Source organism: Lissotriton vulgaris, chromosome 5, assembly GCF_964263255.1.
Source record: "Lissotriton vulgaris chromosome 5, aLisVul1.2, whole genome shotgun sequence".
Classification (NCBI taxonomy): Eukaryota; Metazoa; Chordata; class Amphibia; order Caudata; family Salamandridae; genus Lissotriton; species Lissotriton vulgaris.
Genome location: NC_141693.1, coordinates 1,152,452,108 through 1,152,479,598, shown reverse-complemented (window position 1 = coordinate 1,152,479,598; position 27,491 = coordinate 1,152,452,108). Strand labels below are relative to the sequence as shown.

Below are 27,491 nucleotides of genomic sequence, written 5' to 3'. Positions count from 1 at the left end.
CAGTGCTGGCATCGACCTGACAGCCAGACTCACCAGAGGTGAGGGGCCGTACCTGTGGTTTGGATCTTTTGCTGAAGGAACTTTATACGTATCCAGGAGAACATAGATGCCGACCTCCCTGTTGACAGAGTAAACAAGCCTGCCAACCCTGCAGGAGGAGAGACCATTGAGGAAGGAGCAATGTGCGGTGAGACCCTGGTGTCTATAGGGTGCCCAGAAAAAGTAATGCTAGAGAGAGGTCTATTGGACTAAAGCATTAGAGGCGCCTCAGAATCTCCATGGCGCTTCCTTGTGGGAACTGCAACAGCAATTGCCATGGTTTGATTAGGGCTGTATTTGCGTTTTATGATCAGCCTGTGCATGGCCGCAACTACCCAATCTGCAGTCACCCCTGCATGGCCTGCAACTGCTCCATGGTCGCTGGCCTGTGCACGACTACATGTGCCAAGCTTGTGCGAGAGCTGCAACTGCCGAAGTTGTACCTGGCCTCCGCATGGCCGCAGCAACTTAATTTGTGATCAGATCATGGAGGGCTGCTTTTGCCCACTGGCACCAAACCCCGTTGGGGCTTCGTTGCAGTCCTACTGACCCCAGTGTATCCCGGTCGGAGAGTGCTACACAAGGACTGACGCTTTCTGTCCACAAGGGCCCCAGAGTGGGCGTACTCCCATACGCGGGCCCGCACTGTAGGGAAGAGACACGAAGGACTGCTGTCTTGCGTGCCTCTACCCAATTGGACTGTGGAGTGTGTCTGAGGGCCCTAGCAGGTTAGGCTGACATTTGAGGACTGATTCCACTCAAGAGTGATAAGAGACTAACCGAGACAGAGCGCACTAAATTATTTCCTTTGTTAGTAGTGACTAGTATTGCATACTATTGTGTATTAAAGTACTTACTTTCTTGAAAAGATAGGCAGTTGGGTGGGTGGACATTTGTTTATTGAATTGTGTCGATTTGTTAAGGTCTTAGCTCAGTCATCTCCACAATGACTCTCTGAGAAGCCTTAGCCTGAGACTATCACTGAAACTCAAGTGCAGCCTCTGTAACGTCCATTTCTCCTATGGCCCCGTGAACGGGATCTGACCGAAGGTCCTTTGGATATCTGCGGTGTAGTTCTAGACTGCCTGGTAGGCATGTTAGGAGGACATTAGTCTGTGCACTTCAAATATAGATTGCATAGTCTTCAGTCGTTATAATTGATGGGGCTCAGTTACAGGAAGGATGATCTCGAAGCTGACTTTGTATCTTGAATATGTTTATTTAAAGTGGTATTTCCTCAGGCCATTCTTAAAATCTAGTAGGGTGGATGCTTCCTCAGGTGTCAGCACAAGTCATTGCAGAGTTGTGGGACCTGAAAACAAAGATTATTCTTCGCCCTTTCTCCCTTCTTGAATATGGCTTGGTTGATCAGTTTGGAATTTCCAAATCTTAAATTATGACCCAAGTTGTAATGGTGTACTAGTCTCTAGTTAGGCTGGGTCTTTTTCCTTACAGGTTTTATAGATGGTACATAGTAGTCTGAATTTATTCTTTTGAGCCAGTGCAGCTCTTTTATGGCAATGGTGATAGGAGTTAGTTTGGTTAGGTATAGCCAGTTTCTCATTGATTGAGTTTGTGTCCCTTGAAGCTTCTAGAATGCTAGTTTTGACTGGTTTACAGGAATCCAATGAAGGTATGACTGAGGAGTTTGTAAGTTTCATTTGTTTGCTCACGTGGAACGAAGAGAGTATCATTATTAGAGTCAAAACCTTGAACTGTATTTGGAATTTTCAATGGTGCTGGGTAATTACCCATGTCATGCAAACAAAGTGTTAGGGAAGAGTGATAGCCTAATTTGTAGGGAGATGGAACTATCTATGAACGTCTTAGCCTGTCTGTCCATTTACAGTAGTGTAGAAGAGTTAATAAAGAATGGCCAAGGGCAGGTCGGTAATTAAGTCTGAAACTACCCAGGGTCTCTTTACTTTTTTATTTGCAGTTCAAGAAAAAGATGCAGTTCAAAGCATCCTACTAGTCTTTTCTGCCTTTCTATTGCTTGTGAAAGGTGATAATCTGAAACAAATAATGCTCCTTCGAGATTTGTCTGGATTGGTAAAGCAGTGATTGGGTGCCTTCCTCCAATGCTGCATCTGTACTCTGGAGTGTGACTGTTCATTTTACAAATTCAGACAATTGGTGATATTTTTATATGGTCGCATATAGTTCCACCTTCTACCGTATGGTAAGGGTGGTATGTACCTCGGGAGGGCTTGGAGAATTCGAAGGAAAATAACTTACTAGCTGCCACCAAAAATTGAAACTGCCAACAAGTGGCAACAGTCTTTCTAACTGTGTGGCGCATGTGGGAACATTCTAACGTTTCTATCCTTGTCTTAATGAAGCAGTAATACGTTTCACACATTGTTCTATTTTTTCTACAGGTCCCTTATGTCGATTATTCGAAAGAAGCCATCGGCCAGCAATACCATAGCATTGAAAGGAATGCCAGCTCTAACAGAATCAGGTGAGGACATGGCACCAAATGGTTCATTCACCAAGAGTGTTCATCTGTTCTGTTAACTAAAATATGATGCCAAAATATAAATCACAACCCCAGAAAGATTGCAATAATCTCTAAAAAAAAAATATTACATGAGTTCCATAGATACTCTCAAAGTAGTCTTTTCCCAGTCTCTCCTGCCTCTCACAGCGCAGATGGAACACAAGCACATTGGTATCATTTAGCTCTTTATCAGACAAAAGATAGATCGGACATGGTAGTCCGGGCCTTAGCAGAGTAAGCAAGTGATACCTGCAGATGATTGGTGCTGTATACAGTTTAAACAAGCATTTGCAATCCAATGAGTTACATTTAGAAGTATTGGCATTGCAAATGAGTGATTTCGAATTTGTTTTTCTTATAAAATATCCTAGCTGTAGCACAACTAAGAAAAAAGAAATCCATGAAGGAAGCAAATGGTGCAGTACCTTCGCCTGTTACTAGTTGTCCCTAGGGACCTCTATCACCCTGCAATAATGAAGAACGCCACTCATCCCCAGGACCGGGTCCAGGCTTGCCTTATTTATTCCCAAGCAACAGGGCTCGCTGACTCACTGGAAGCAGGGTAGAGCTTAGTCCACTGCTGCGGCTGTTGTCATGCTCAAACTCGCTGAAATCCATGATTCACACACTGAAATTCTAGCAGACCTTTACGGAGGAAGATGTATCACTTGACAGGCACAAGAGAAGACTGCAGAAAACCATTTGCCTAAAGGCGCGCTTCAGATGTTTAAAACAAACTCGCATCATGCCGCAGTTGGTGCAAAAGTAAATGAATGGAAAAGAAATGTTGTGGCCGCCACAATCTATTTACTTTTGTAGCAATCGCGGCTTTCTGCGTTTTAGATTAAGATGTTGCAAACTAAAGCATGGTGTGCTGCCATTGCTACAAAAGTAAATAAATGGAAAACAAATGCATCATTCCGCCCTCCTTTTTTTTCTATTTATTGACTTTTGTAGCAATGGCGGCATGCCACGCTTCAGCTTCAGATGTTTAAATCTAAAGCACTGCGTGCCGTGATTGGTACAAAAGTAAATAAATGGAGAAAAAAAATGCGGTGGTCGCCCGCCTTGTTTGTGTGCATTTATTTACCTTTGTAGCAATTTTGGCACACCACACTTTACCTTCAGATGTTTCAATCTAAAGTGTGGCGTACCATGATTGCTACAAACATAAATAAATAGACAATCGTACAACCTCTACAATTGTTTTCTATTTATTCACTTTTTATAGCATTCGTGGCACGCTGCACTTTAGCTTTAAACATGTGAAAAATGCCACTATTGCTATAAAAGTAAATACATGGAAAACAAATGTGTTGTCTGCCTGCCTTTTTTTCTATTTATTGACTTTTGTAGCACTAGCAGCATGCCACTCTTTAGCTTCAGATGTTTAAAGCTAAAGTGCGGTGTGCCTTGATTGGTACAAAAGTAAATAAATGGAAAAGAAATGCGGTGGCCGCCCGTGCAGCATATCTTGCCTGTTTCAGCAAGATATTAACTAAATAGTGCTCACTAACTGTTAATGAAACCTAGAGAGTAAGAACACATGTAAAAGAGGCTGTCCTCATGGGAGATCGGAAGAGAGGACCGTACTAAGGAGGGACTTCTAAGCCTATTTATGAACCAAAACCATTCTGTACAAAGAACAGTAAGAGGAGCTGATTGAAAAGATGGGCAAAAAATGGGCAGAGCTTAAATTCCATACCTGAAGACAGCATGTCTCGAAGAGACAACACAGACGCTGCTGAGGCGAGACCTAAGAATACAGGCAGAAGTGACTGCTAAGATCCACATTATAAAGGTATTAGAGGTTTGTGTTCATGTCTGCGTAGTCTTCATATTCTTGATTTAGTCGCTCTGTTACTGGTCTTTGGATTTATTGATGATCATATTGCATTAATTATTGTACTTATTGCTTGTCTCATTGTTAATTTAGTTGTGCTGACTTTTGGTTTCTCTGATTAAATTGTTAATCTTGTTGTTGGTCTAAGTTTATGTCTTTATAGTGTCTTTGGATTGACAGAGTAACTTGCTATTTCTTTCATGAAATGTGTTGTTGGTTATATTATGTTAATTTCTGTTCCTAGTTGATTAGTCGTTGATTTTGTTATTCGTTGTCTTGGATTTTCTTGTTAGTCATATCATTGGCCTCATTCATGTGACTGCTGGTGCCATTTGGTTGGGTGGTTCTCATTAGATTTCCTGTCTGCGTGTGTGTGTGTGTGTGTGCACGCACGTGCCTGTGACTAATATATTTTCCAAATTACTTGAATTCCTTCCAAGAAAATACAGTGTCAGGTGCTTTATTTGGGTGGTAACAGCTGTAATATGTATCAGAGTAACTGTATTGGCAAAAGATGTTCTGTACATTGCCTCATATCGTTCAGAATGTGTTTGTGTTTTCACAATCTCTCTCTAGAAATGTTATCAGCTGGCTGTATTTCAGGTAGTTTGGCAACAATGTGTGCATTGGCTCAGAGGCTGGAAATATTGCGAATTATTATAAGCCTGTATTTCAATAATTTGTTTAAATGCCATGCATTGTGAAAACCACAGAAAGATATTAACAAAGTGTACAACAAGTCTGTATCAATCACAGGGCCCTTAAGAACAAAAAACAACGCAACAAAACAGGTGAGCAACCTAACACGAATACCAGACTAAATCGAACCTGTTACTTTTATCCCAGAATACGTAACAAAAGGAAGGCAGGACATCCTCAATAGAGGAAACATCCTAAAACTACTTAAGGAAATTCCGGATCTCAAAGGAATAGCTTCGCAAGACATGGAAGCAGTAGAGTTCCAGCAAAATAGAGCAAGGCCAGGAATAGAAAATTCAGTCATTACCTGGAAATCAAGAGCTTGCAGCAAAAATCTACTCTCACAAAGCAATATTCGAGAGTTGGGGAATCAACTTACAGCAACATAAGCAACTGAGATACCCCTACCCCCTCCACAACAGCCTAGATTACCGTAAGGCCATGGAGTCCCAAAGGCCCAAGACAAAATCATGCTTACACGCAGCCCGAGCAACATCTCCGGGGAAAGGAATAGAAACAAAAACCATTTAAAAAAATCAGACAATCACATATTGGCTTCACTGCAGTAATCAAGACTGGTCATGGATCCCGACAGCACTAAGCGAAAAGGGTTCCTAGAACTGATATATCGTCCATAGCCAGAGAACGACCAAATCTCTGGCAGAAGGAAGAAACAACCGCAGAATTAATCAACTTATGCTCTTGGAACGTGCATGGTTTTAGCACCATGGAGCAGGACCATGAAACACAATTTTTTTTTGATGAACTGGACATAATACTCTTACAAGAAACCTGGAACTTGACTCAACTAGGTATTCCAGGCTTCACGGATCATCACATACTCACAGAGAAGCACACAAAATATGGGCACCCACGAGGAGGTCTAACAATCCTCGTTACTCAAAAATACAACTGGAATCAAGAAATATTGGATGTTGGTCTAAACTGGGTTCAAGCAGTAAAAATTATAATACAGCCCTTGAACCAATTGTTACTTCTAAACATTTACATACACCCAGATCGCAAAGCAAAAAAGGAAAAATTGGAAACACTGCTCAAACTGATTAAAACCTTAGAAAAAAAACCAATAAACAAAGCTCCATGATAATTTCGGGAGACTTTAATTTTAATCTACTTAGCACTGATAGGGGTGGATCAAACAGAGAATAAAGGGCAGCATTCGGGGCCAATCAACCCGAACGGGGCATGGTAACCTCAATGGGCCCAACAATATTAAACAGTAAAAAAAAAGGCCAGTCTCAGCCGTGCCCTACCTAAGTTAGCGGTAACGTTAAATCAACTCTAGATTTCACACTGGTAAGTGCGAGCCTGATAAACTCAATTGCGGATTATTTAATAGTTCAGCGCCTGGAAAGCGATCATTTCCCTCAAATCATCAGGATGGACATTGAAGCTCCAAGAGCAGAGAAAATAAGCTCATTACACCAACAAACAGAAAAATTTAACCTGCGGAAAATAAAATGGAGGGGCGGAGAAACACAAATAATTTTGACCACGGCCACCAACTTTGTTAAAACTTAGGAGCCTAGAAAATGGAGACCCTATAAACTGGGAAAATTTACTGGAGGATCTAAAGAAAAAACACTCAGTTCAGCCGAGAGCAATCAGAGATCCAATAGGAAAACCTGCGCCCTGGTTTAACGCGGAACTAAAACAAGAAAAAAGAAAATTGGCCAGGGCACAAAGATCAGTCGCAAAGGGACAATGCACAAACACCACAGAGCTCAGAAGCATGAGAAAGGCATACCGGAAAAAATTATGGGTAGCAAAAGCCCAACACAAAGAACAGGTATGGGCAAAGCTACTGATTTCCAGCATCATCCAGAGAGTTCTGGGCACTCATTAATGAACTAAACTTGGGAGCGGCACTGCAACAGGATCCCGGTATCAGCAATAAGGAATGGGGGACACACGTGAAGAACCTTTACTTAACAAAGGAACCCCCAAAGAACTGAAAAAAACAACAAGGGACATCAATGGAGATCAATGCCGACAGTTCAAGACCGCACAACCGTGTAATCCCGGAAACAAATCCCAAATTTGAAGAACTATCGATCACACGGGCTCAAATAAAAAGGCTAATCCAAAAATTAAAACCAGAGGGGGAACCAGGACCGATAAGTCTCCCAACAGCAGTCTACAAAACAAACATAGACTTCTGGGCCGAACTTTTAGCTACATTGTTCAATCACATCTTGAAAAAAGGAACTCTTCCGGAAACATGGAGAGGAAACATCATCTATCCAATCCATAAGAAAGGATACCGGAAAGAGCCAGGAAATTACCGATTAATTTCCTTAATAAATGTTGAAGCCACGCTGTACGCCTCATGCCTGTTAAAAGAGCTGCAGGACTGGGAAACATCGACCAATATAATCCCTAGGTTTCAAATTGGTTTCAGACTGGGGATGGGGACAACCACTAACCTGGTCACCCTGGGCCTGCACCGGAAAACGCTAAAAAAAGAAAACATCAACTATACGGTTGTTTCGTCGATATAAAATCAGCTTTCGACCACGTAATCAGGCCATGGCTCTGGAGCAAACTAAGAAAGTGGGGGGTGCCGGATTACTTAATAAATGCAATAACCAGCCTATATATACAGTGAAACATGGGCAACGGTTAAACAAGGGAACGGCAGTAGCCTCACTCACAAAATTGAGACACAGGACGGTTTAAAACAAGGTTGCATCCTTGCCCCCAGTCTTTTTAATTTAGATCTTGCTGACACTGGACGTAATTTAGTATTAAATGTTTTTATTGAATGTCACAAAAAGACAGAAAACAGTAGAACTGCCATAGGGTCACGAGTCAGCCCAAGGACCGACCCACAAATCAGTGTAAAGGGAAGGTACCATGCATGAGCCATGTCATAAGGGAACAATGTTATACACAGCAAGCCGCCTACAACCCAGGTCGGGCCGGCCGCGATGTAATGAGGCAAGAAAGCATCCCCCACACACATCGCCCCATCTGCCATGTGAGGAGGCGTAGATCCTTTATCCATACTACGTAGTCTGAGTCCAGCCAGCCTCCGTTCCAGCACTTTCCCAGTGCCATGGCACCCCCAGGCAGCCCTGGGCATATCGCACTTCAGTCACCTGAAATAATCAAAAAGAGGAAAGACCCCTCCCCAACATCCCCTCCCACCCTGTGTACCATCTATTCCCCACCACCCCTACCCTCCCCCCTATGGTCCAAGGTCCTCAACTAGGCTCGCTGTTAGTCTCCTCCTTTCTTCGGAGCTAAGTCAGACTGTCTCGCCTCCGGATCGATCTCCGTCAGCCTCAGCAGTCGGAGATATTTCGGACAGGTCACCTCTGTGAACTCCGAAGCCAGTAAGGATAGGAATGGCTTCCACAGCTCGGCATAACAAGCCCCCTCCACTGCCCTTGTCAGAGATAACCTTTCCATGCCCAGAACCATCCAAAGGCGGTGGAGTCCACCCTGGTGTGTTTGAATTTGCTTTGATCGCCAGTGCGCCACAATATTCTGTATTGCTGACCCCAATGCAATGGCTTTCAGGCGACCCCTCAGTGATCTTAAAGGATAGGTCAATGTATTGGGCAGCCCTAGAAGGACGTAGGAGGGAAAGCGAGGAATGTCTGTGCTGAAATGAGTGTCTATGTCCGTTAAGATCTGGCCCCAGTATTCCTGTAAGAATTGACACTCCCAGAGCATGTGGACTAGCGTGCCTACCTGGCCACATCCACGCCAGCAAAGGGGATCTTTGCCACTGTCCATCTCATACAGGCGCTCGGGGTGTAGTACCAATAGGTCGCTACCTTCGTGAGTGTATCCGGAAGCCCCATGTGGTAGGCTGAGTGGCGCGCCCTGTAGTATATCCCTTCCCATTCCTTGTGAGTAAGGGAGCTCCCGTTCCCAACGCACCCTACCTGAGTTGTATGTGTAACTGTATTTGTGCATGAGCATTTTATAGAGGTCCGAGATCAGTTGTTTGTCTGTGGACCGTGTGATCAGCCAGCGCTTGAATGCCGTCAAGCGCCTATCCGCCAAGGACCTCACTGCAGTGTTGAGCGCCCAGTGTCTGACTTGTAAGTATTGGAGTCTCTCAGATTCCGGCATGCCGAACTCCTGACGGAACTGCTGCAGGAATCTCACCTTCTGGGCCATAGATATGATGGAGAGCACGGCAACCGGCAGGCTTCCAGCATGCAAAGGCCTGTTCGTCCAGTCCCAGGTGAAAGTCCGGGTTCCCGATGAGGGGGGTGAGGGGCGATGGGGGGGGTGGTAAGTTCCTGGCTGAACCCCACTCGGTCCCAAATTTCTAGCGGTCCACGCGTGATAAAGGACGCATATAGATTAGGGGGCCTGTGTTCGTGACGCATGAAGGGAATCTCCTGAAAGGTCCGTCCAGCGACAGCCTGGTCTTTAAACAGCCAATGTTTCCCGGACTCCCATCTAACCCATTCCGCCAGGTAGCGCAAATGAGTCGCTTGAAAATACGTTGCCAGGTCCGGGATCCCAATCCCGCCTTGTTCCGGTGCTAGCGTTGCTATCCGCAACTTCAGGCGGGGCTTCCTTCCGTTCCATATAAACTGCGAAAGTTCCGACTGCATCAATTTGATCCAACCTCGCGGGGGAGCAAGGGGGATCGTGCGGAAGAGGTATAATATCTGGGGAAGGACCGTCATCTTTACAGCCGCTACCCTACCCAGCCATGATGGCGGGTAGTATCTCCACTGTCCCAACTCTCGCTTAATTTTCTGCCTCAGATGGGAGTAATTAATCTCCACAGAAGTCTGTAGGGAAGGCGCCAATTGTATTCCCAGGTACGAAACTGATTCTGAAGCCCACTGTATGGGGAACTCAGCCTGTAAGCGGGCGCTTGTGTCTGTCTCCAGCGACAAGTCGAGGGCCACCGACTTAGTCATGTTGACTTTGAAGCACGATACCCAGCCAAACTGCTCGAGGTCAGCAATGCACGCTGGAAGGGAACTCCGGGGGCAGGCGAGTGATATCAGCACATCATCCGCATACAGGCTTATGGTGTGGACGTCTTTCCCCGAACTTGATTCCCTGCACTTTCGGGTCTGCCCGATTTAGTTGCGCGAGAGGCTCCATATAGAGGGCAAACAATAGGGGGGATAACGGGCAGCCCTGTCTGGTGCCTCTCTATAACCTGAATCTGGGAGATATTCTACCGTTGACCCGGACCGTGGCAGAAGGGAATTTGTAGCAGTTCAGTACCCTGGTTCGGAATTAGGGTCCCATGCCAGCCTTCACTAACACCCTCTCTAAGTAGGGCCAGTGCACCCTATCAAATGCCTTTTCGGGATCGATGGCCAACCTCATGTATTCACCTTCCGTGCGGGCGGCCTTCTCTAGGAGATGGAAGGCCCTTTTGGTGTTGTCAGATGTCTGTCGTTCCGGGATGAATCTAGACTGATCTGTATCGATCAGTCCCTCCATGTAAGGCCCCAGGCGGGAGGCGAGTATCCCGGTGTAAAGCTTAAGGTCTACGTTCAGGAGAGAGATAGGCCTGTACGCACCGCACTCCGCAAGGTCTTTACCCGGCTTGGGTATCACAGCGATAGACTCCTCCAGTAGGTCTCTCGGGATTGCCCCTTCCTCCGCGAAAGAGGTAAAGAGCCGAGCAAGTAGTGGGGCCACCTGACTACAGAATGTTTTATAGAAGCTGGCCGGGTAGCCGTCCGGACCAGGAGCTTTGCCTGGTTTGAGGCGAGAGATGGCCGCAATTACCTCCTCCGTGCTAATGTCCCTCTCAAGGCTTTCAGTCTCATCTTGAGTCAGAGCTGGTAATGGAATGGCCTCCAGGAAGTCTACCTCCGCCTCCGGATCCAGAGGGTCAGCTGCGTATAATTCCGCGTAGAATGCGCTGAAGGCACCCGCAATAGCATGGTCTCCCATCACTGTTGAGCCATCCAGACCTCTTAGCTCCAGGACTTCCCGTCTCCGCATGACCTCGCGCAGCTTATGTGCCAAGAGGCCCCCGCACCTATCTCCACCCGTGTAATACGTGTGGCGCAGTTGCAGGGCTGCTTATTCCGCCCTGTCCAGATCTAAGGGCGCAAGCTGCTGGCGGGCGATTCTCAACTGCCGCCATATTCTTGGGGCCCCCGTTCTCCTGTGTATCTGTTCCAGTTCCCTGGTCTGACGCGTGAGCTCCTTCCTTTTGGCCTGACGTTCCCTGTTCTCTGCTGTTGAGACAGAAATAAACTTCCCTCTAAGGACAGCTTTCAGCGTGGCCCACTGTGTACCCAACGTGGTGTCAGTGTTACTGTAATGCGTAAGGTAGTCCGTTATTACGCTCTGGATTTTGGAGGTGACCCCCTTCCTATGCAGCAATGATTCTCTGAGACGCCAAACTCTACGGGAGGGTTGCGCCGGAGGCACGGACAGGACAACTGTAACCGGTGCGTGATAGGAACGGCTTCCCTATCCGATGTCGACGCTGGAGACAAGCGCTTGGGTAGCAGTGGAGGCAAGCAGGTAGTCCAAGCGCGCATATGTTTTATGGGCCGCTGAAAAATATGTGTAATCTCTCTCTCCGGGATGGTGCATGCGCCAAAGATCCACCAGCCCCAGGTCCCTCACTCGGGCTAGGCCCGCGGCTGTGAGCACCCCCACTTGTGTAGTGCGGTGACAGGATCTGGCCAGTATGTTGTCAAAGACCAAATTCAAGTCCCCGCCCAGCAAGAGTTATCGGTCTGTCGTGTCGGTTGTGTCAGTGAGTGCTCTGTGAAGGAACTTTTCTTGGCCTTCATTAGGCCCATGTATCGTGCCAATCGTGTAGTTCATGTCCCCCACTGCAAACCTGTACAACAACAGTCTTCCCTTAATTTAAGCAGTCTAATCCAGCACTTTGCCCCTAAACTTTTGTGCCACCAGGATCGCCACCCCCGCCCTTTAATCGGGGCACGAGGAGAAAAATTGGAGGGGGAATCTACAGGACCGCAGCCGATGACAATCCCTGGCTAGGAGGTGTCTCTCCTGTAGGAGGCAAATGTCGGCTTGAGACTGTTCTAACTGGAGCAGGATCACCCTGCGCTTGACTGGGTTCCGCCAACATCCGCCAACATCTAAGGGAGTGTGACCATGACCCCGCTGTATGAGCTGTTCTGTGTGTTCCCTAGTCAGGAGTCCAAGACCTGTCTCAGTCCACTGCACCCAAGACCCCGGGGTAAGGACCAACCCTGCCAACAAGTAAACCAAGGACCAATCACCCCCCCAACCCCCCCCCCCCCCCCCCCCCCCCCACAACTGCGAATGTTTGTAGTCCATCATCCAAAGATGAAAAGGCAAAAAAAAACCATCACGGGGTAGTCTTACTAGTGTATCCGGGAGCACTCTCCCGCCAGCGCGGCCGCGTTGAGTGAACGGGTAGTCATACCACCAGGTCTAAATAGGCCGCTCACCCCGTTGGGTCAGCCCCTCCATCCACGGCCACTGCCTCCACTACCGCACGCTGACCCGCTGCAATCTCCGTCGCTGGAGGTTTCTTCACTCGCCGCCGGCGCTGTTGCTGGCGCCATTGGGGCCTGTTCTCCTCCGCCTCCGATGCAGCTCTCTGGGTCTCGTCCTCTTCCTCGGGCTGTTCAATTCCCAGCAGAAGGCCGGCCTCTGAGACCGACCGGATCTGGTATTGTTTGTTCTCCAGTCTGAAGACCAAACGAAGGGGTGCCAGCTATATGGAATGTTCTGCTGTTGCAGATGGGCCGTGACCGGTTTGAAAAGACGGCGTTTGTGTAGCGTGAGGGCTGCCAAATCCCGGAACAGCAACGGCGACATACCCTGAAATGAAATCGGGCGACGCTGTCACGCCTTCTGCAGTATCTCCTTCTTAGTGCGATAGTCCTGGACGCACACCAATATGTCCGGGGGAGGCGCCGTCGACGCCCGGGGTGGTCCTGTCCTATGCGCGCTCGGTTGAGTTGGAGGGTTGAGTGCAATGGCCGCCCCAGCACATGATTGAACAGCTCTCTAGCATAGCGGAACATGTCCTGAGTGGCTTCGGACATGGCAACATTGCGAATACGGATGTTGTGGCATCTCGAGTGGTTCTCCAGGTCCTCCATATGAAGTTGAAGATCCACCTGTTGATCATGCAAGCGGATGATTACTTGCTGCAGACTCGCCCGTTCAGTATCTATTGTCGCTTTTGGTCTCAAGGTCTGCCACCCGTTCCCCTATGCCGTCCATCTCACGCCGGACCTCCTTAATTTCGCTGGCAAATTCTGTTTTGAAGGTTTGAATGTCGTCTCGTAGGGATGTAAAAAGGGATTCCAGAAAAGCCTTTGTAATGGGCTCCGATCCGCTGTCCGTGCTCTGCTCCATTTTCTTCGGGCCTGGAACCACTGCGTCTTTCGCAAAGAGTTCTTTCACTGTTTTTGCCCCGGGCGCCCCTGCCAGCCGACATCCTTTAACTCCGGTAGACGTGTTGATCAGTGTCCCTGCGCCCTTAAGCTGTAGGCCAAGATTTCCCCTCAGCTGCACCTGCAGTGCGAATCTGGTCCGCTGCAGAGTTGGAGCCCCTAGGCCGCCTAGTTCGGGGCGTTCGCTTCCCTTCGTCCTGCCACCACTCGGGTTGCGGTCCCCCGCGCCGGCCTGTGCGAACTCCGGGGTAGCCGGCCGCTTCCACACACCCCCAAGATCACTCTCTCCCCCGGGCAGTCTGGTCACCGTCGCAGTCGGCCCCCGAGATGGCTGTCTCTCTGCGCCACAGCTCTGAGACCGGCGGGCCCCTGGCTCTGGTCTCCCCGAAGCAGTGACCGTAGACCTCAGCCACTAAGTGTCTTCTCGCCCCACCGGGCCGGGTGACTCCAGCACCGCTCAGACACCCTCAAATGGCACCGCAATCCTTGCTGGGCAAGCGGGACACGGGCCTCATGTGTCTCCGTCAAATCGCCACTTACACCCCTGGCCAGGCCTGCCCGAGGACGGTGTTCACTCTCTCGCTGACGCACTCCACCACCTCGTGATCACAAATCCCTCCTGTCCTCAGTGCCCCCGGCCAAACTCTGGGCGGCCTCCGCTGGCCGTTTCTTCCGGTCCCCGGGTCTCGCGGTGCAGCTCGGCGACTCTGCCGCTCCCCCGGGCCCCCGAGGCTGCAGTGTTTCCCTCTCTTCTTTCTGGACCGTTGCTGCGGATAATGCTGCGGCTCACCTGTGATCGCCTCGGGGGTGGGGTATCGTCGGCCTTGTGCTCCTCCTGCGTTCGCCGAACCTGGGGCCCTGGAAACTTTAGCCCGACTGCAACGCTTCCACTCAGGGCCGGGCCTCTCTCTCGGCCCAGAGGGGGATGGGCACCTCGTGATCTTCACGCCTTAGGCTGCCTGGTGTGCGCGATGCTCTTCTTCCGGTGGGTTCGCCGAGCCATTTCCGCTGTGTCCACAGTTCCGACCGTCCACGGGCCCAGTTTCGCGGGCCCCGTGCGCCAGAACCGGTGCTAATAAACGGCCGTCGGCGGGAGCAGTGGACTTGCACGTCTGCTCTCGCCGCCATCTTGGCCATGCCCCATTTGGACGTTATTTAGACACAACGGAAAGTCATGCACCGAAACTTGGCGATGTTCCTGTGCCCATAATGCAGTACGCCGATGACATAGTTTTACTAAGCAAAACCCCAGTCGGACTGCAACGCTTAGTAAACATGTTAGCCTCTTATTTAGCACAAGAAAACCTAGAGTTGAACAAAGACCTACAAAAGTGCTCCGAATCATGGAGGGGAAGAAATTAAAATATAGATGGTCAATCAACAACTCTGTTCTTGAAGAGCAGGCCTCATACAAATACTTGGGGATGACCATTGAGCGGGGCAATACAAAAAAAAAGTCACATACAGGTATTGAGGGAAGGCGCAATCATTAATTTATGCATATAGGCAACTGCAAAAGACAGTGTGAGGTCCAAACTATATGCACTTATTCAAAGTAATGGCTGCACAAATCATACCAACTTTGTCTTATGGACTAATAGCATGGCTCGGAGGCGAATCAACAATACTAAACTACTTACGAAATAAAATATATAAAGTTGTGTTTGGGTTGCCATACGCAGCTGCGCCAGCCCAAGTTCGTTTAGAATTCGACTTGCAAAACCAAGAAATCAGGTCGAAGTCCACATTTGCAAAATTCTGCCATAAGCTTCAATCCGCCCCTAGTGAGTCACTGGACAATCTATGCTGGGAGGAAATAAACTTTCAGGTAGCCAAGCCCAACACCACCCAATGGGGTAAATTTCTCAGCCAGTGTTTGACAACATTGGGCCTACACGAAGTGTGAAAAAAAAATATCGACCACAAGCAGTTCTGCAAAATAGCAAACGGATCAGCAAAAAGGATTTCCTTGCTTAAAGACAAAAGAACATTAACTAAATGGCGACACGCTTGGACTGTAGTCAATTCATACACCACCCAAAAACCGCAAGTCTACCTAGCCTTACACTACTGCCAACACCTAAAAAAAATCTGATAGCGCATCGTCTGGGCACGCACTATTCAAAAGATCGAATGCCTTCTTGGAAACAACAACTTGAAAGCACTAACTGCAGATTATGCGGATACAAGAATGAAACAGTTACACACTTACTATGTATATGCCCAGCGCTGCAGGTCTTAAGAAGATATCTCCGGGCAATTTTCAACATACTGAAGATCTGTACCTGCAGGCAGGCGGTGATATCCTGGCTAAGTGGTGTTTCACCTATCCTTTCATGTCGGGGAATCAAATTTGTGGCGAAGGTAACAAAGCTGTTACAAGATAAGGAACAGATACAAGGCATTTGCCGACCCGAACAAAAAGTAGATCAGGGATTGATCACTAGGTGATAAAGTTCATCTAGTGAAAGAACTGATACGGACAGACTTAGTATGTTTTATTCCAAGATATATGACCACAGAGAGAACACTTTCTGAGACCGATTATTCTGCTTTTACTTCATTTATATTAGCCTTTTGTATTTGCTGTTGCACTATTTTTATTTCTTGTAAATATTGTAATGATTTTAATTAATCACAAAATAAAATGATAATAATGATGAAAGTCTGTGTTGCTGTCCTTGCCAAAATCCGTGGACTTCAGCTCTGGAGACTACAGTCCTGTATTCTCTTTGAAAACCGTTTCAGTGAATATTAGTTTATTCGGATCTGCTAATGGATGCGTGTAACAGTCTTTCTGACGTCAGTACTGACATTGCAGTGTTCGTTGTCGCCAGAGTTTCTGCAGACAGATGAGTCAGGATCCAAAGCATGCAGCCTCTTTGGTAGAAACAACGGAAAAAGGCATAGTAAGCACACCCTAATACAAAAGTAAGTTAACTTGCTTTTTGTTGTATCAGATGGTCGTAGCTCCTCTTTACTTATCACATAACCAAGAAAACAGCCTGCCATTGTCTTCTAATATCCATATAATTCAAGTATCAAACCATAATCCAGTCTAAACCTGCTACCTCATGCTCCTTTCCTAACCCCTGAAGACCCAGGCCAACGCCCACTTTGCGAGAGCAAAGCAAAGAAAAGGTGGGGAAAGTCGATCTCCAGATGGCAGAGGGTATATGCTGTGCTGCATCCTCTCCTTCTATTGTAGCCTACCCACAGTATTTGGCTTTTTTCTGGGTGAATTAGTGATATGAGGCTATCGCTGTCTTCACACAGCAGCGCAGTGTCCAGACACTTCGCAGTGTGTTTTATGAGCGCGTACCAAGAGGATGCAATGTGGGTGTGGATGATCGCATAACGTGTACCACCACTGAAACCGGCTTTCAAAGTGTCAAAACTGGCCTCCTGTGGCTCCAGCCTTCCGGGGCTCTGCTTGCTTGCCCGGCTTGCCAGTCCTGCCATGTTAGTGAGTAGGGGCAGAGGACGGGCGCTTTCCGTGTTTAACTTTATGCATGTGTGCAGGGAGTGTGGATACTGATCAGTACATGGTATATGCTTGTCTAGGAGAGGGCCCAGAGTGTGTGTGGTGAGGACACAGAGACTGGCCTAGGATTGTAACAAGTGGATGTAGGCATGGTGCACAATGTGTGAGCTGCATGGGATGAAAGAATGGTCACAGAGTGGAGGCAATGGGTGAATATAGTGTGAAACAAAAAAACACTGAGGGATGCTTAAAGGACATCACCTTCTTCCTATGTACTAATCATTCGACGAGCACAAAATCTCCAACCACTGGAGGACATAATCTTTCTGACTTTGATTTTAACATAGTGTGCCCTTTTGATAGTTAGACAGTGGTTCTTAACCCCTGGTCCAGGGCCGCTGCGGTCCATGACGACTGCTTAGCAGCAGCGGCTCCTCCGCTAATGTAGAGGAGTGTCGCCCGCTGAGTTCAAAAGAAAAAAACAATGATTATAACGCAATGTTAATAATGTTCCGTTATTATCATTTTATTTTTTGGACAGAGCTTGAGCCAGGTGCGGGCGGGGCTTGTCTGTCCTCAAAGGCTGGAGGAGTGGTTGCTGCACCATAAGTGCTCATGACTGTTTGGCCGGCCATCTTGGGCTGGCCAAACCATCATGTGCACTTAGCACGTTCTCCACTCTGTTGTTTTGCAAGGCTGGGTGGAAAACATGCTCGGGCTTCCACTCCCTGCCAGAGCGGCGAACCAGGATGCTGAGACCAATCGCAATGCTACCATCATGCTGGTGACCGCAAAATCGTGATAGGCTAGGCTAGGCTAGGCTAGGCTAGGCTAGGCTAGGCTAGGCGCTTCCTGGAGACTACAGAAGAGGTTGGAGGAGAGGCGGCAACTGGCAGGTAAGTGAGCTTTTCTTTTTGGTTTTTTGTAATACCACCCCACCTCCTTTAAGGTAACTATAACTCGCTTCCCCACCATTCAGTTTTCTCAATTTCACTGCAGATATAGCAGTGATATTATCATTGATGTCATAGAAGATTTCACGAGTGATGTAATATGTGGGGTAATCAGCAGTGCATGGCAAGGGTGTGAGTTATAGTTACTAGAGCGAACTATAACTGCTGAATTTCTATGGTTTTATATGTGTAAAATCTAAACCTAACTAAAACGCCACCTTTGTTTTTCTTCAATGAATTTCTAAGTTTTTAAAAACTCTATTTTCAAACTATAACGTTTCTGTAACCTTTGTTTTTTCCAGTGAATTTCTACTTTTTTTTTAAATTCTGTGTCCTAACTAGAACGTCCCTGTAACCTTTGTTTTTCTACTGAATTTCAGTTTTTTTCCCAATATAAATTGTACTTTGATATGAACTTTAAGTTCAGTTTACAAATATATATTTTCACAAGTTTATAAATACATTTTATTTACACATTCATTCTTATAAATTTTAAAACTGAAAAATGTAAAAATTAAAGTAAGTTAACTTATGTAGTCTTTCTTCAAATGCTTTGTTTTTCAAATTCATTTAATGGATAAGCGGATCCGTCTTAGATTCTTTGGAGAAAAGTGTATCAGTGGTTGTGTGAGTGGGTGTGGGAGGGACTGTGTAAGTGAGTGAGTCGTTTTGTGGGTGTGCGAGTGAGTGGTTTTGTGGGTGTGTGATTGACTGTTTTGGTGTGTGAGTTGTGTGTGGGTCACTGAGGGTTTTTGTGGCCCTGTGAGTGGGTGTATGGGTCTGAGGCAGGGTGTGTGAGTCAATTTGTGAGTAGGAATGTAGGTCTGTGAGTGATTTAAAATATATATATATATATATATATATATATATATATATATATATATATATATATATATATATATATATATATATATTTAATTGGGTCTGGATCCACGTATGCATCCACATTCGTCTGTATCCGGACCCTCAATCCCTCACAGACCCCTCCATCAGTCCCATGGGGATCAGGGTACCTCTACCCTAACCATCTGTAACACTTTTACACATTATTTCCCCCGCTGGGAACTGAGCCCAATGGAAAAATAGTGACCGCAGCTTTCTGTTTAGCTTGCAGCCAGCTAATCATGGCATTGCTGTTGGTGCGATGATCGCTGATCCACCGCGGTGGATCTGTGGCGGATCTCCTTCTCTTGATATAAATAAATCTTTTTACTTTATTAACTCAAACTACCAAACATATTTGAACAAAATTACAAAAAGCACTATTTCTGGACCACCCCTCTTTGTCCCCATTGGCGGATCACTGCGAAAATTTCCAGACAGCAGGTGAAGTGACTGGCAAACTAGTTTTGAAAATTTTGTGATGATTCGTCAGATGGCGCCAAAGCGAGTAGCACAACTCCAAAACACTTTTTCAATCTAAACTAGGTCCTAACTAATAACTACCTACTGGTGGCAGCCAGTAGATTGTGTGTGTGTGTGTATGTGTGTGTATGTATATATATATATATATATATATATGTGTGTAGGAGCAAGGGGCATGGCCAATGGGTGCGGCAATTGCCGGGGCTTAGGCGGGGGCAGACTCGACTGATCGTGCCTGCGGGGACAATAACTGCACAATATCCTGCATGCTGTCACACACTCAACTCTCTGCATAAACAAATTGACACCAGGCGCACATCAACCAAGGCTAGAGCCGGGCTCAAGCGGCAGATGACGCGAGTAGATGAATTTTCCCTTGCCTATTACACACATTGCACACATTCTATTTCATACCCGGACAACGTCGGACGGGCTGCTAGTGTTTAATAATTAGCAATGTGCATCACATTTAGAAGCCCCCTATTTCAAGAGACACAAGTTGAAGGTCGTATGGCAATGGAGTATCTAGAATCGACATACAATTCCATGTCCCATTAAGAGGTTTTCAGTACTGACTATATGGTACAGTGGGAATCTAATACCTGTTTCAGTCCCATAGTACCTTATAACCATACCTCTACAGGCATACATAGTGTAATAGTACAGCAAGTATGTGGGGGATGAAATTAAAACATTTGGAAGTTGGAATGACAGTTGGATGTGTGTGAAGAATACAAAAGAAATTGCCTTCTAGAGGTAAAGTAACAACTCTCGCTAATACTTGTGCAATAAAAACTAAACTAGAGACTCTGTGCAGACGAGCAGTCCTGCAGTTCACCCGGGGCACACGCAAGCATCCACTTCTGTCAGGGCAGCTGATCGCAGCAAAAGTGGATGCCTGCTTGTGCCCCGGGGAACTGACAACCCGACCGCAGTGGAGAACAAGCCCGCACCTCAGCAGCAGGGGAGCGGACATGCGCAATGTCCTTGCGGGAGCGTGCAACCATATGGTGCCACCAGATGGCGCTGCACGCTCCTGCAAGGAAATCTCCAGACGTGCACGCGTTTGCATTGCAAGCAATGCAGCGCGTGCACTTCTTTGCTGAAAAAGGGGTGCCGATGGCATTAGGTCTCTCCTATGCAGCGCATGCATGCTGCGTAGGCGAGACCTAAAAACGGGATGTCTGCAGAGATCCATGATTGACAGTACTCACTGCTTTTACACAGAATAACCATGTACACAAATGATACATGTGGATACATGCCCTCTGTGCTGTTCTTGTTATTACTTGTACACATAAAATATGTCTGGACGTGTGGTCAGGAATGTTTCAATGACTTAATGTAAAGTGCTCGGACACCCCTGCAGAATTTGGTGAGGGACTGATATTGCCTCAGAAGTGTAAGCCCTCTCCTGTACCACAGGGCCATGCAAAATAAGGTTTTGTAGATGTGTGGCTGGGCATATGCATACCACATAGCTTTTGCTTGGTCTGTCACCCTGCCTCACTCCTTGTCCTGCAGTGACAGCATATACAAGCTTTTTCTGTGCTCAGTACTTTGATAGATAGTACATACATGACATGAAGCCATGCCCAGTGAATGGGACTCTGGGCCACAGAACATACAAGGCACGCCCTGAAGTTATCATAAGATGGAAATGTTGCTGTTTATTTAAAATGCCTGAATAAATAATGAATTATTAAACTGTTGTCTTTTGTACTTTCATTTTCAAAATTCTGGTACAGAAACTTGAATGGGAAAATCAACTTTTGGGACCACGCCCCCTCCTTAACTTTCATCCCACTTAAACAGTCGGCATCCCACTCTCCCTTGTCGACCTTTGATAGATATTTGTTAACTTGGTGAAAGATCCAACTTGATGACCACCCCAAAAATGTCTTTCAATGGGAAATCAGACTGAACCAAATCGGCAGAATCGCTGTAATATATATTATCGAGTGGCGACGCCAATTGGGTAGTTTTAGTTAGATCTGCGTTTCCAAAGGAAAAGCAATTTTTGGAGAACTGGACACAGATCCAGAGGGCAGATTCTTCATCTGTAGGTGTTATAGTGAATATATATGAGCTAAACTGTGATAATCCAAAGTTTTATTCAGGCCTGCTGGAGAAGATGAGTACGTATGAGGCTCTTCCTAAGCTTTGGGAAGGAGATTTTAACTGTGTGATGGACCAGACACTTGACCGATCAGGAGGCCCGGCTCCAAGTCCCTCAGCAGCTGCCAGGGTTATACTAGTGTGACATAGCAGTTAGATTTATGTGATGTGTAGAGAGCGCGCTCCCCCGGACATGGGGGTTACACCCACTACTCAGCATATCATGATCTACACACTAGAATTGATTATTGCAGCCTAAAATCCACTTTGAGCAGAGAAAACCGAGGTTGAGAGACTCGGAACCAGAACAAGCGACTGCCGCGCGGACAGCAATGGAGGAGCCAGCAGAAGAAGATATACGTCAAATCCAAGCAGCCGTGCAGACGAGCCTGGCCATCATCGATAGTAAAATAGGCTCCTTAGCATATCCAATGGATCGTTTGACTGAGCATTTAGATAAACAGGCTGAGCGGCTTGACATGACGGACAGGTGAGTGACGGCAGTAGAAGAAGCTAAGACGGAGATGGACACCGAACAAAGGCAGATGGGGAAGCTGGTAAGCACACTACAGGATAAGGCAGAGGACTTGGAGGCCCGCTCCCAGAGGAGCAGCATCCGAATTACAGGCCTTCCAGAATCCACCAGTATGGGAAACATGGACATTTATGTGGAAGAGCTACTGGTATCACTACTAGGCGGGGAGACTTTCTCCCCTATGTTTACGGTGGAGCGCACCCATCGATCACTAGGCCTTAGACCCCTGGCAGATGCTGTACCACAACCCATAATAGCTAAACTGTTGAACTATAGGGACCGAGACTCTGCACTGAGGGTTGCCAGAGAGAAACGAAGTCTACAGCACGAAGGTTCTACAATCTCACTTTTCCCGATTTCCCCGCTAGGAGTGCATGAAGCGAGGAAGAAATTTGCCCCCATGAAGAGACAGTTGCAGGAACAGAACTTTGGGTACGCAGTGTAGTACCCAGCGTGTTGAAGAGTGAATAGGCAAGGAAAGTCCAGGATCTTTAGACCCCAAGCTTTTGCAGAAAGCCCTCAAGGAATGGTCCAAGAATGCTGAGAGATGAAAGGAATCGGACGCTTGCGAAGGTGCGCACGGAGGAAGCCTTGACGAACAAGTCTAAGCGTGACACCGCGCATATTTGCAGCTAAGGCTCTGACTTTTTGTAAGGAGAATGAGCACATGACTCCCAAGCTGCAGAACTAGATGGAGTCCGAGATATGCCATAGTAGAGCGTGCAGGTCCTCAATGTGCATAAGGAAAGTACACTAGACGATACTGAAATCAGACTAGAGGCTCAATAAGCCAGTTCGCCACAGGGCGATGGTATTTCAGGCATGAACCTTAGAGATGTCAGCCAGATGTATACTATTAGCTAGATGGCCCACAGCAGTCGACTAATCTCCAGGGGATTAGTAAAGGGTGAGCTGGCAACATCCGCCCACGAGTGTGAAACACAACATGGCGGTATGCCAGAATAGTTTGTGGTTGAAAAAAGTTACATGGTATCCAGATAATATAGAAGCTGGGGGAGGGGGGGTCGACTGTGCAACGTTGGTGAGAGCACTGCGTGAGAGGGAGGGAGGGCTCAGTTTTCAGTTATTGGCTAATTTTAATGTAAGATAGCTTGAAACCTACATGCAAAGCACATCGGACACCAATGGAGAGCATAGGGTCAATATGTTTATAGTGCACTCTGCTAGATTGATGACACTTACTGATTATAGAGCAGTCTTAGGGCTGTAGAGTTAAAATGTTAACATGAAATGTCCGCGGCCTCAACGATCATAGGAAACTGCAGAAAGTATTTGCTTATTTCAATCGACATGGGATAGATATTGCGCTCCTACAGGAGTCACATCTGCCCACTAATAGCAAAATGTTGACAAATAGGTGCTTACACGATAGTATACATACAGCAGGATTCACTACACATGCAAGAGGAGTGATAACCTGGGTGGGACCGAAATCGGGGATTACATTGGAAGCACTGGAGACAGATCCAAAGGGCAGATTCTTCATCTGTAGGTGCTATAGTGAATATATATGAGCCAAACTATGATAATCCAAGGTTTTATTCAGGCCTGCTGGAGAAGAGGAGTACGTATGAGGCTCTTCCTAAGCTTTGGGAAGGAGATATTAACTGTGTGATGGACCAGACACTTGACCGATCAGGGGGCCCGGCTCCGCGTCCCTCGGCAGCTGCCAGGGTTATACTAGATGTGACATAGCAGCTAGATTTATGTGATGTGTAGAGAGCGCGTTCCCCCGGACATGGGGGTTACACCCAGTACTCAGCATATCATGATCTACACGCTAGAATGGATTATTGGCTTTCCTCAAGGGAATTATACACTAAGATTTGTGCATTTGAGACCCACCCGAACGTATTCAGACCACTCCCGGATAATGATGGTTTTGGAGTGCCTACTAAAGAGAATTTCCCCATTCACCTGGAGGTTTCCACCATTCTCGCTGCTGGACACAGTCTTTAAAACAGAGACACCTAAAGCTATTGACAATTTCTTTGATAAAAACATTGGCTCGGTAGACAAACTTTCAACAGTATGGGACACATTCAAGGTATACATAAGAGGGATTGCTATGGCCAAGCATTATGGGGTCTTTTGAGGGCTTAGAAAGCGACTAGCTGACTTGGAAGACGGATTGAGAGGGCTAGAGCGAGATCTCGCTGCAGGAGCAGACAGCAGCTCTAAGGAGGAACTCAAACTAACATTGCAGGAATATCATGACACAGCAGATGCAGAAGTTAAACATTTGTGAGGAAATATGCTACGGCCCGCATTTATGGTGAGGGAGAAAGACCAGGTACAATACTTGCCTCGATATTAAAGAATAGACGAGAGAGGACGGGAGTGGCAGAAATTTATTTAGAGGAGCGAGAGACACTTACAGATCCGACTGAGATATCCAACAGATTTAGACAATACAACTCAAAGCTATACAGTGCTAAGGTAATAGCAGGCGACTCAGAAATCCTAGACTACCTGGAGTATATTAAGTTACCATGGTTGACGGGTGAGTACAGAGAATACTTAATGAGGCCACTAGATGCGGAGGAAAGAAAAGCAGTGTTAGCAAGCATGAGAGCAGGTACTGCGCCAGGTATAGATGGACTATCTCCTTTTATAACGAATGTAAAGATCAACTTATACCACATTTAATAACTTTATTTGAAGAGATGAGTGCAGACGGACAGATCCCTCCCCCCCCCTCGACGAGGGAAGCCCTAATAGTGACGATATTAAAACCCAAAAAATCCCCAGCTGAGTGCTCATCGTACCATCTGCTCTCACTTTTAAATGTAGATACTAAAATATATGCCAGTGTCCTAGCAAACCGATTGCCTCCTTTGATCCCGCAGCTGGTGGCTCCAGAACAAGCTGGCTTCGTCCCAGGACGAAACCTGAGTTAATCAGAGAACAGTATTCGGGGCCATACAGCACACTAGGCAGGAAACAAAAGCGGTAACTTTTTTTTAGACATGGGAAAAGCCTTCAATTCAGTGGAATGGACGTTTATGAAACAAGTGCGGATACGGACGGGATTAGGCAATATGTTTTTACAGATGACAGGACTCTTGTAAAACTCACCGACTGCCAGAATCAGACTTGGCGACATGGTCACCTCACCATTAAGATATCTAGAGGCACATGCCAGGGATGCCCTCTATCGCTGTTATTGTATACCTTGGTTGCAGACCCACATGCTTGTGCCCTTCGCGAGTACGATCGTCAGAGGGGAATATGCTTCCTGGGTTTAACTTAATCATATCCACATATGCAGACGACACACTGCTATGTATGAGACCCAGAGGAAAACCTGTCGCCAGGACTCAGATAGGTAGTCAAATATGGAGAGTTGTCAGAGCTCAAGGTTAATTGGCCCAAATCTATAATATTCCCGCTCACCCCAGCAGCGCTACCCTTTGAACCCGAATACCCCCTGCAATGGACAACCGAACCAGTGTGATTCTTTGGGAGTGAAGATACATACGGACTTGGACTTGGAAGTAGTTTTTAAAGAACTTTGGGAGGGCAGTCAGTAAGCTAGAAGAGGATATTGCACGATGGAATCAACTGCCCTTATTGCTTGCGGGGCGGGTGTCCCTCATGAAGATGATCATTCTTCCTAAATGTTTATTTTCATTCCTAAATATCCCAATGGTTCTTCCGAAATCCTTTTTTAAAACAATCACATTGCTATTATTTAATTTAGCTTGGGCTGGAAAGCACTAAAGGGTTCCCTGGAACGTACTTACACTCCCGTAGAATATGGGTGGCCTAGGTGCTCCAGACTTGGGCCTGTATTATTGGGTGGCACAAAGCTTGCACGCCAACTACTGGATGCACGAGATTCCTGGACTCTCCCATATACAGATCGAGAAGATGGTGGCGGCTCCCCTCCCAATGCCAGCCCTACTATTCAAACCTCCTACCCGTAGAACTGGTATATTGGACTCCGTAAATGCACTCGCACACGCCTGGCAGCACTTAAACTGCAGGCGGGAGTCATACTATATTCCCCAGTGAAGCCCATAGAAGGGTGCCACCGGCGTCCATTATGCAGCGAAAGGGGAGTTACTCGTGCTTTAGTTTCTGTACACATTAGAACATTAAGGGTTATGTTCCTGGAGGTTAACGTTAGAGAGTAGACTGACATCGAAGCTGAAGAAAACAGGGCACACTGCTCACAAGATTATCATAGGATGAGACAGGCACTGAAAGACATATTAGGAAACGACTTAGCAGAACCGCCAGACGTGACTGCCCTTACATACATAATAAAGTCAGACACAACAGTTTAGATAGTTTCTAGTATATACGAAATAATGCAGGACTACCGGAAAAATCAGTACACTAAAGCCAGACTGGAATGGCAGACTGATGTGGGGAGATCCTCGATGATGATATGTGGAGATACTGCTGTGAGAACACGAAGCGTATCTCCTTAAATGGGCACCACCGATTAATTAACTTTAAATTCTTTAACAGGGTCTATTACACCCCAGAAAGACTGCATAGGTATGGACTGGTAGAAACTGCTGAGTGTAAACGTTGTAGAGAGAACTCAGCAGGTTGTTTTCATTTAGCCTGGTTGTACCCAGGGATTACTCAATACTGGAAACTGATATTCAAAGCCCTAGGAGATATTACAGATATGACATTGACCCCTGACCCTCTGTTAGTGCTGTTGGGGTACTCCAAAAACTTGCCAAAAACAGTGAGACGCTTAGTTTATATGAGGCTGTTGTTAACTAGGTGCAGAGTGGCGATCTACTGGGCCCGCGGTCCGACTCCCAAAGTGGCGTGTTGATCCAAAGACATGGTATACTGCAATACGCAGACCGAACTCTACAGTAAATTACTTCCACCTCGGAACCGTCCCAAAAACGTTTGGGGGCTCTACCAAAGTTATATGTCCACAAAAGAAACAGCTACACCAAGTGCAGACAGTCCTAGTAAGTGTACAAGTATGACACCAAACATGATTCATAGCAGCAGATCTATTGCAGAAGACTTCTGTTAAAACTATTACTTTCAGTGTAGACCGTAGGAGCCTACTGATGTGACTAGTAGACAGGTAGTCTATGTTGAGAGGTATGCCTCTTTGTCCAATAAGGTTGAAAGTCTATTTACGCAATGTTACGGATGGGTTGTTTTGCTTCCACATTGTTAATAATGTAATGGTTCACTATCTGAGACTGTCTAAGAAGATGTATTGTAAGATGCTCTGTCCAGAGAAATGCATGTACTTTTTGAATGCCAATAAAAGTAAAAAACAATAATAATTAATTCATTGACCCCAGGAGAACTTACCATATATTTTTAAAGTAGACTGAGCTGGAGGTCTATGCTCATCAGCTGGAGGTCAGTGTTCTCTTATGGTTGGTTGTATGATTGCATGTTGTGGGCAAAACATGTTAAAAGAGAGACTCAGAGACTTGTTGGTTATATTAAAAAAGAAGGAAAAAAAATATTTTTAAAATTATTTTTCAGCCCACCAAATGCAATCATAAAAAACATTGTTAAAAGATGACTCCCAAACATGATTATTTTTTTATTGAA

General features: G+C 46.4%; 1 protein-coding gene across 1 annotated transcript in view; it reads left to right on the top strand.

Annotated features, from left to right (window-relative positions):
- Positions 1-27,491, top strand: part of SHTN1 (shootin 1) — a 630,861-nt gene that overhangs the window by 423,625 nt on the left and 179,745 nt on the right. The window contains exon 12 of the mRNA XM_086922914.1: positions 2,421-2,503. Coding sequence (XP_086779040.1) covers positions 2,421-2,503 — 83 coding nt within the window. The remainder of the gene's footprint in view (positions 1-2,420; positions 2,504-27,491) is intronic.